We start from the raw sequence: 10,335 nt of genomic DNA on the forward strand, positions 1-10,335 counted from the left end.
AAATGGAAACCTACAGTAGCTTTTGCCTTTTTTTGCTTTTTTTTTTTTTTGGTTTGGTTTTTCATGACAGGTTTTCTCCATGTAGCCCTGGCTGTCTTGGAACTGGCTCTGTAGATCAGGCTGGCCTCAAACTCACAGAAATCCACCTACCTCTGCTCTAGGATTAAAGGTGTGATCTATGACCACTACCTGGCCCTTCATCTGTTTTTTTTTGTTGTTGTTGCTTAGCATACTTAAACACTTGGTCTCAGCCAAAGGGGCCAGGAAGCAGTGGAAAATCACTGATGCCTTTTGGTGAGAGAAGCCTTGGAATGATACCCAGGACCTAGTGCACACTGAGCACCTGCTCGGCCATGGAGCTGCATGAAGCAGTTTCTGTTCACTGATGTGCAGTGTCAGGTTCCTGCAGGGCTGATGGTAGTGGTCTCTCAGCTGACTCAGCTTGGCTTTGATTGTAAAATGCCTGAAACCCTCCCCCAATAAGTAAAAAACACAAGACCTGCTAAACCTGCCTCTGGCTTCCTCTTTTCAGCTGACCATGTTCTGGGTCATCCCAGTGGCCCTAAAGTTCACAGAATGCAGTTATCAATACTAACAGATCTCCTTTCAACCCGCTTCTGGCTTCCTCCCTACTCTACATGGATCAACATGATACTTCCTCCTTTTCCAGGAAAAAGCCTCTCTCCACTGTGCTGTCTCCCCCAGCAGCTTGGGGGACATCTCTGTGGGGTTCTGATCTAGCCCTTTGATTCACTGTATACCAGTTTGCTTTTAGTTCGGCTCTGTCAGCGCCACGTGAGACACCTGCAAGGAGACACCTTAAGTCAACTCATGAACGGCCCCATCAAAAAGAAGCTCAAAATTATCCCTGAGGATATCTCCTGGGGAGGTATGAAAGCACGCTAATCAAGTGCCGTTTGTAGGGGGCTGGGGGGAGATGTGTGCAGATTCGGAGCCCTTAATCCGCAGGCTGGGTTTTCTCGGTGATGTTGGACTGTTATAAGTAAAATGATCTTAACCACCTGCAGCAGATGTAGAATCGGCGGCAACGTGGCAAAGGGGATTCAGGATAAGGAGCTGGCAGAGAAGTTGGTGGGGGGAGACGTGGCGTGTGATTGGTTGTGACTGGTTGAAGGATTGGTTGCATAAGGACTATTACACCCTTTACCTTTGTAACACATTGACAAAATAAGAGTAGGGCATGGTAGAGCTGGGCGTGGTGGCGCATGCCTTTAATCCCAGCACTTGGGAGGCAGATTTCTGAGTTTGAGGCCAGCCTGGTCTACAGAGTGAGTTCCAGGACAGCCAGGGCTACACAGAGAAATCCTGCCTTGAAAACAACAACAACAAAAAAAAAAACCCAAAAAAATAAAAAATAAAGGGCTGGGGAGAGGCCCAATGGGGCCCAGTGATTAAGGGTGCTTGCCATCAGGCCTGATGAGATAAGCTCAGTTTCGGGGACTCACATGCTGGAAGGAGGGAACCGACTCCCTGAAGTTATCCATCTTCTGTCCCCTACGCATGCGCCACAGCTTGCACCACGGCGTGCATCTGTCCCCTGCCCACCTGTAAATAAAGGTCCTTTGCAGGACATCAGACAGTCCATGTGCATGGGCCAGTTTTGGCCAGTTCCCGTGCTGGCCTTTCAGACATGCTGGTGCTAGATAGGGTTCTGCTCTGAAGGTCACCGTGTGGAAATACTTGAGTCTTTGGAGGCCAAATCCAGCTAGAAACCTTGGATAAGTTCCTACTTAGTCCCATGGGGACTTTTGAACAAGCAGGGTAGCATTTGTTTGGTTTACATCCAAGATACCCCAGGACTGCCGGGTCAAGGAGTCCCTTTCTCCCGTGTAGCTGCAAAGGGCTTTGTTTTGACCTCTATTTTGACTTCGTTAGTGGGTCATGGGTTACTCTATCACAATCTGCATTGTAGTGGGTTGGCCTGATGCTGCTTATATTCTAATGCTAGTACTGGTGCCTCAAGACCCTGTTGTCCCAGAGAGAAGAGAGTCTGCATGTAGACCTAGGTGACCTAATGCTATGTGACCTTGCCCCAAGTTATTTCTGATTGGTAAATAAAGCCAATAAATAGCCGGGCGGAAGAGATGTAGGTGGGATTTAAGGTTCCAGGGCCTGGGGATTTGAAGGAGACCACAAGAGGTAAAAGAAGTGGAGGAGAAGCCACCATGGGTTAAATGAGTCATGAAAATGTGGCCCTGAGGTAGAGCAGCCCTGATGAAACATAGTAACAAATAACTTGGGGTTATTGATAGGAAAGTAGATTCTAATAACATAGAGGGTAGATATTTGACCAGCTCTTGTGCTAATTGAGGCTTATTATAAATATAAAGGTTGTATGTGTTTTGTTTTGTTTTTCCAGACAGGGTTTCTCTGTGTAGCCCTGGCTGTCCAGGAACTCACTCTGTAGACCAGGCTGGCCTCAAACTCAAAAACCCGCCTGCCTCTGCCTCTCAAGTGCTAGGATCAAAGGTGTGCGCCACTACTGCCCAGCTGTGTGCGTCTTTTATCCAGGAACTAAATGGTCACAGATGGGATAGAAAATCCTAATCCCACATTAGGATTTAAAATGTCTACAATATATTTGTTTTGTTTTGTTTTTTGTTTTTTGAGACAGGGTTTCTCTGTGTAGCCCTGGCTGTCCTGGAAGTCACTCTGTAGACCAGGCTGGCCTCGAACTCAGAAATCCGCCTGCCTTTGCCTCCCGAGTGCTGGGATTAAAGGTGTGTGCCACCACGCCCGGCATCTACAATATTTTAAACATATCCCTGACTAGCATACAAATCAATGAGACTCAAACTATGGTTATTTTTACTTGGCTTTGACAATTACTGGGGGGTAACCCATAATATACTCTTCCAACTGGTGGCCTGGTCACCTCCCCAATGGTGTGTCCCAGATACTTGCTGGGTATTTTGTTTTGTTTTCTGGCCTTGGTACCACTTAGCACTCTGGTGCAAAGCACAGTTTATTCCCGAGTGGAGCAGCTGAAAACTCTCTGGGCCTCTGCCTCTCTGTTTCCTTCTGCAGATTTTAGTTCCTCGTTGCACATGGCACGTGCCATCAGCACACGCTCCCAAGCAAAGGGACAGTGTGCACTATTTTTTTTTTTTTTTTTTTTTTTTTTGGTTTTTCGAGACAGGGTTTCTCTGTGTAGCCCTGGCTGTCCTGGAAGTCACTCTGTAGACCAGGCTGGCCTCGAACTCAGAAATCCGCCTGCCTCTGCCTCCGGAGTGCTGGGATTAAAGGCGTGCGCCACCACCGCCCGGCTAGTGTGCACTATTTTTATTTCCTTCTTTCTGGCCAGTTGGTCCCTCTGTGGAGCACCTGTCACTCAGCATTGCTTCCTAGGTGTAGAGGTGAGTTTAGCTACACCGGTTTGGCTCCTGGCTGGTCGAATGTGCGTACCTGCCCAGGAGCTATCTGGATTCTCAAATGAAAGACTCATGCATGATCACCAGCCAGTCAATATTAATGTGTCTTGACTTGCTCAAAGGCTAGGCAGTTCTACTCCTCTGACCAGCTAGCATAGATTTCCCTCTAATATTCCTGGCTCCTAAACCTTCCCCTGCTACCCCAGGCCCAATTTAGGAAGTGGCCAGTAGCTGTTGGTTCTTTATTGATTGATCAAAAACCAACTGGGGAACAAGAACCTTCAGGGTTTGGACATACAGATTCCAGAATTTGGAGGCTGAATCAGTTCAAAGCCATAGAACTAACACACACACACATATACACCCCCAACACATAGGGACTTTTAGGAACCGTAGTTTAGAATGCTTGGGCTGAAAGAGACTTCTTAATTCCAACGTGCTACCTCTTTCTCCTTCACCTTCCGTAGCCCAGGCATCTTACGTCTTCCTAAGCATGGAAGGGGACTTCATGAAGCCTGCCATCGACGTTGTGGATAAGTTGCTGGCAGCTGGGGTCAATGTGACCGTGTACAACGGACAGCTGGATCTCATTGTGGACACCATAGGTAGGAATCAAACTCTGGGGGACACACGGAAGCAATCATGGGACAAGCCAAAAGGAAATGGCCCAGGATGCATAGGCCTTGGGATTGGTGAAATTCGTGCCTGGAGGAATACCATTTCCTGTCACATGCATCCACTCCTGACTTGGACTCTTGAGCTGTGATGCATGAGAGAACTCTGGGTCTTTCCAATTCTCGGGTACCTGGGTATGTTAAAGAAAAGAATAAATAGCTACCCCATCTCCTGCTCTTGGGCAGATATACTACTTCATTGTGGGAACGTTTATTTTTGTGGTGTTCCAGAAGGTGTTAACACACTAGCTTCTACAGCTCGGTTTCCAAGGCCCCAAGGAGAATTGGGCCTGAGGAGCTCTGTAGGCTCTCAGGCAGTATCCCCTGCCTGTGATTATAGCTACTGAAGCTGAGACAGTATGATTACAATCACAAAGCGACAGAGTGAGTTCAAGGCCAGCCAGGGACACTTAAAGGGAGGGCGGCTAAGACATTTAAAAGCTGTGTATATCCAGTCTCACAGCTGTGGGATTTCTCATTTAACCCACGTATTGGTGGGAATCTTTTAGGAAGGGTGTGGGTGCCCAGGCCCCACCAAGAACTGCTTGTGGCAAGATCCCAGTGAACGTGGTGTACACTGCACACTACAGTTGGGAAGCACTTTTTTTTTTTTTTTAATTTTTAAAAGGTTTATTATTATACATAAATTCACTGTAGCTGACTTCAGACGCACCAGAAGAGGGTGTCAGATCTCATTATGGGTGGTTTTGAACCACCATGCGGTTGCTGGGATCTGAACTCAGGACCTTCAGAAGAGCAGTCAGTGCTCTTACCCGCTGAGCTATCTCATCAGCCCGGGGAAGCACTGTTTTAAAAACTAGATTTTTCTTCCCCCTCTGTCCGCCACCAAGCCCTTAATACTGATCCTGGTCCTTGGGCCTGCTCATTATTAGGTCAGGAGTCCTGGGTTCAGAAGCTCAAGTGGCCACAACTGTCCAAATTCAATCAGCTAAAATGGAAGGCCCTGTACACCGATCCCAAGTCTTCAGAGACAGCTGCGTTCGTCAAGTCCTATGAGAACCTAGCCTTCTACTGGATCCTAAAGGCGGGTCACATGGTGAGTGATCTGCCCACTATTGTAGATTTAAGCATGATGCTGTGTGGGAAGCCACAGTGCCACGTACATGTCCACTGCCTGGATTGGCTTTCATAGAAGAGCTTCAAGCCTGGGAGTATTTAGACTCTGACTCTCTGTCTGTCTGTCTGTCTGTCTGTCTGTTTTGCATTCTTCCATACATGTGGAGGTGGCCTGGGGTTGATGAGGGTGTGTGTGGTCTTCCTCCATCACTTCGCCACCTCATCTGGTTTTTTGTAGACAGGGTTTCACCACCTAGCCTTGGCCAGCCTGGAACATATATGTCAGGCATAACCTAACATAGATCACAAAGATCCCTCTGCCTGCCTCTGCTGGGATTAAGGGCACATGTTGCCATACCTGGCTTGATTTTTACTTATTTTAAAGATTTGTTTGTTAGTTGTGTATCGGTTTTTGCCTGTATATCTGTATGTATGTCTGTGTGAGGATGTCGGATCCCCTGAAACTGAAGTTATACGCAATTGTGAGCTGCCATGCGGTGCTGGGAATCGAACTGGGTCCTCTGAAATTGCAGCTAATGCTCTTAACCACTGCACCATCTCCATCAACCTTAATTGTTTTTGAAACAGGGTCTCACTGAATTTGGAGCTCACCAGTTGAGCTAGGCTGGCGGCCAGTGAGCTGGGATCTGCCTGTCTCTGTTTGCCCAGTGCTGAGATTACAGGCGTGTACTGCCGTGACTGGCTTTTTACACGTGCTAGGGATCTAAACTCAGGCTCTCCAGCTTTCTCACCACCCCCTAGCCCAGCAGTTCTCAACATGAGAGTCGAGACCCTTTTTGGGGGCGAATAACAGATATTCTGCTTATCAGATATTTATATTACAATTCATAACAGCAGCAACATTACAGAAGTAGCAATAAAATAATTCTATGGTTGGGGATCACCCCAACAGAGGAACTGTATTAAACGGTCACAGCATTAGTAAGGTTGAGAACCACTGACCAAGTCTACGTTTGGAATTTTTTAACTAGATTCTACTACAGGATTGAGCATTGCTGATCCAAAAGTCCAAAATCCAAAACTTTTTTAACATTCCCGTGACTGCAAGGAGAAAATTTCTTGCTAGATCTCTTGTCTTCTGACATAGTCTGGACACGGTGTGCTTAAAAACATTGAGTAAAATTACCTTTGTCCCATGAGGGTGAGTGACAGTCTTCTTGGGTCCAGCTTCTGACACTCTGGGGTCACGTGCTTCCTTTAAGGGTTTCTCAGCCTGTGTTAGTGCTCCTTTGAGACTTAACATAAAGTCATCTTAAAGTTAAATCCTCCCTCGGCCAGATGCGCTGGACTCTCCCTTCTTTGTTTTCAATGAATTTGCCCTGGAAGGAGAAGCAAGAATTACCTTCCTTGCCTGTGTAAAGGTTAAAACAAGAGAGGAGGGCAATGTTACCCGGTCATAATCCCAGCCCTCAGGAGACAGCCGGGAGGATCAGGAATTCAAGTCTGGCCTTGGCTACATAGTAAACTCCAAGCCAGCCTGGGCTACAGTAAGACCCCGGCTCAAAACAAAACAGAAATGCTGGCTGCTTTGTGAAGTCTAGACAACAGCATGGCACGAGGTGGGAGAGTGTATCCAAGCAGTGGTGGCCCAGGGACATGTTTGGAAGAAGCTTCAAGCACAAAGAGGGACCTCTTCCTTGCATTCCAGGGTGGGAATGTACGATGTTCTTCTAAGGTGTTGTTGGTTGCATAGCTTTCTTTGAGTTGAGAGAGATTACTGCCTTAACCCCAAGTTGCCCCAACTCCCACAACAGACTCCCATATAATGAAGGATTTGGGAACAGAAAAAGGCTGAAGGGTCCCAAACCCTCATTAACCAAACACCTGCATGGCTCCTAAGCACTAACCATAAATACTACTGTTTAGGTACCTGAAGCATAGAGTGGGTACATGGGGGCTGATCCCATGAAACCGCAGGTCTCAACAGAACCCAAGTATATAGAAATAGAAGATAGGATTAGAAATCAAACACATTTACTAATAGTGAGTAATAAATTTATTTAAAGGCAATTTTTTGGTATACAAGTAATTTTACTCTTTATTAGAGACTAAAGTAAATTTTTATATTTTCTGTGCAGTGGTGTTTTGCTTGCATGTAGGTCTGTTTGAGGCTGTCAGACCTGGGACTGGAGTAAGAGCTGTGAACAGCCACATGGCTGCTGGTACTTGAACTCAGGACCTCTGGAAGAGCAGCCAGGTGCTCTTAACCGCTGAGCCACCTCTGTGGCCCTGCTACTTTGACTTTAAAGTATTTTTTTTTCTTCCATTTACTTTTGCAGAGGTCAGGGCTGTGATGACCATGTGGGAGGTGAAAAGATAAACTCAGAGCAGGTCACTCACTTCTCTCCTTCAGCCTTGTGGGTCCAGAGGATGGGACTTGGCTGGACAGGCTTGACAGCAGCTGCCTATCGCTGCTGAGAATGCTACTTCTCAGGAATGAGAAATGGAAAGTAGCTGGAGAGATGGCTCAGCCCTTAAAGGCTAGGCTCACAACCAAAAATATAAGCAAAATGGAAAGTAGTTCAAGGAATTAGCGTCATTTAAAAAATGATTGGAAATTACCTCCTACATTCCTTGACTTTTGTTTTTGTTTAGTTATTTGTTGTTTTGTTTTGAGACAGTGTCTCACTATGTAGCCCTGGCTAGCCCGAAACCCATGATGTAGACTAGGCTCTCCTCAGACTCGGAGATCTTTCTGCCTCTGCTGCCTGATTCCTGGGATTAAAATTGTGAGCCACTACATCCAGCCAGTTTTTAATGTATGTTCATGTGTGCACCTACACATGTGTAGGTGCACATATTGAGGAGAGTACATGTGTATGTATACACAGAGGGGTGTGTAGAGGCCAGAGGATAACCTGTAACATTATCCTCAGGAATGCTGTCAGCCTCTTTTGAGACACAAGCTCTTCTTGGCCCTAGAACTTATCAGTTAAGCAAGGCTGGCTGGCTAATGAGCCTCGGGGATCCTCTTCTTGGCCCCCAAGTGCTAGGATCCAAAACACAAGCTCCCACACCACCAGCATATTCTCTTTCTCTCTCTCTCTCTCTCTCTCTCTCTCTCTCTCTCTCTCTCTCTCTCTCTCTCTCGTTCTCTTTCTCTCTCTCTTTCTTTCTTTCTTTCTTTTTTTTCCAAGATAGGTTTTCCTGTGTAGCTCTGTCTTAACCTTATTCTGTAGAGCAGGCTGGCCTCAAACTCAACAGAGTTCCACCTGCCTCTGCCTCCCGAGTCCTGGGCTCACAAGTGTGCATCACCTGGCGCACCTGGCCTTTTTATGACAGTTCTGGGTGGGGCATCTCCCCAGCACTCTATGGCACTTTCTCACTAAACTCAAAGTCAACAACTCAAATAGATTGGTTTGTTTGTTTGTTTGAGACAATCTGGTTTAGCCCAGGCTAGTCAGAAATGTCCCATGTAGTGAGGATGATGTTGACCTAGATCTCATGCCTTTGCCTCCCGAGTGCTGGGATTACAGGCATCACTGCCACATCCTGCTTGAGGGTCCTCAGCTACAGAGTGAATTGGAGGCCAGCCTCAGATAGGAGACTCTCAGAAAAGGGGGAGGATCACCTGTCCTTTGAAGAACAGACACATGAAGCAGTGGAGGCCAGGATTAAGGTGGTTTTTGTTATATGGATCTGTGAGTGGGGTGCCTTCACCTCTCTCTAGCCCCTCCCCCAATTTTTAAAAACATATTGACTTTGTTGTTTTTGTTTGTTTTGTTTTGAGGGAGGGTCTAATAATTTAACTTAAGCTGGCTTCTGACTTTCTATATAGCCAAGGCTGGTCTTGAATTCATGATCCTTCTACCTCTGTTCTTGAGTGCTGGACTAACAGGCATGTGCAGTCCCACCCTGTTTCAGGTGGTACCGGGGATGGGACGCAGGACTTATGTGTGCCAGGCAGTGGCTTTACCAGCCTGAGCTACGTCCTCAGCTCTTCTTTCTGCACCGTCGTCTTTCTTAAATAGGCTGGGTCCCAATACCTGGGCTCTGCGCAGAGAAATCAACAGATTGTCCCCAAGTAGAATAGAAGACTTCTCAAAGTGCCAACTTCTTCAGGCCCCAACACACTGGAAACCCAGAACTTTGGTCCAGCGTGGAGGAGGTCTTTTCTTTACAGTCAGCTATCGCCAGTCTTTCTAAATCTTGCCCTGGAAGGATCGTGTCCGTCACCCTTGACCTTGACCCAGTCCTTACATCAGGAGCACTAATTCAGAACTTCTTGCTTCCAGGTTCCTTCTGACCAAGGGGAGATGGCCCTGAAGATGATGAAGCTGGTGACCAAGCAGGAGTAGCTGAGCTGGCTGGCCCTGGAGGTGCTAGAGCAGCAGAGCCCAGGATGCAGGTGCTAATGTCTATCCCTGGTGCTCTTCTCCCGGGCTCTACCATGGGATATGACTCTGGGAGCACCTGCTCTCTCCTGTACCGAAAGACTGTGGGCTTCTGTGTCTACTTAGAAATCAGTTCTGCTTCCTAAAGAGTATTTAAAACCAGACTCATTTAATCAAAGTGAAGGATTGCGATCGATTGGTCTCTTACTACAAAAACAGTTGATAGCACGTGTAAATCCCAGCACTTGAGAGGTAGAAGAAGCAAGAGGATGCGAGGTTCAAACGCATCCACAACTACATCGAAAGTTCAAAAGCAGCCTACACCAAACGAGAGTCCCTGTCCCCCCCTTCCCCCCCCAAAAAAAAGCAAAAGCAAACTACATGATTTATAGACAAAAACAGTGGGAGAGACAAAGAAAATGCTTAAACAGCCACTGAGCTGCCAACTAGGTGTCTCTGACTACGGGTCTTTTATTTGCTACATATATATTTTTACAAAAATGAAATCCATATTGTACGCTATTTTGCTGTCTGCTTCGTTCCCATATCAACATGACCTGCACTTCTTTTCCCATCAATAAATGTGTTGTGATATTTTTAATGACCGCTGAAAATTCTGTTTTGTGATCGTCCCAACGTTTAGTTACCAAATTCCCAATTGGTTCCGAGTGTTTCTGGTTCTCCCTACTATAGACAGCCCTCTGATGAGCCATCCAACTAGTTAATAGTGTATGCACACTCCGTTTCCTTCAGGTAAACTCGTGGAAGGATGACTGTTTAGTCAAAAGATTTCCACATTTCCTTATCATTAAGATCATAAGCTCCTCTGGGCTTAAT

The 10,335-nt window shown here is 46.6% G+C and overlaps 1 protein-coding gene across 1 annotated transcript in view; it reads left to right on the forward strand.

Moving 5' to 3' along the window:
- Window positions 1-10,099, forward strand: part of Scpep1 (serine carboxypeptidase 1) — a 30,993-nt gene extending 20,894 nt beyond the window's left edge. Inside the window, exons 10-13 of the mRNA XM_085829676.1 lie at window positions 776-889; window positions 3,860-3,997; window positions 4,960-5,123; window positions 9,400-10,099. Coding sequence (XP_085685802.1) covers window positions 776-889; window positions 3,860-3,997; window positions 4,960-5,123; window positions 9,400-9,462 — 479 coding nt within the window. The 3' untranslated portion in view covers window positions 9,463-10,099. The remainder of the gene's footprint in view (window positions 1-775; window positions 890-3,859; window positions 3,998-4,959; window positions 5,124-9,399) is intronic.
- The last annotated feature ends 236 nt before the right edge of the window (window positions 10,100-10,335 follow it).

Source organism: Mus caroli, unplaced genomic scaffold (genome assembly GCF_978045245.1).
Source record: "Mus caroli unplaced genomic scaffold, Mus_caroli_1 scaffold_13, whole genome shotgun sequence".
Classification (NCBI taxonomy): Eukaryota; Metazoa; Chordata; class Mammalia; order Rodentia; family Muridae; genus Mus; species Mus caroli.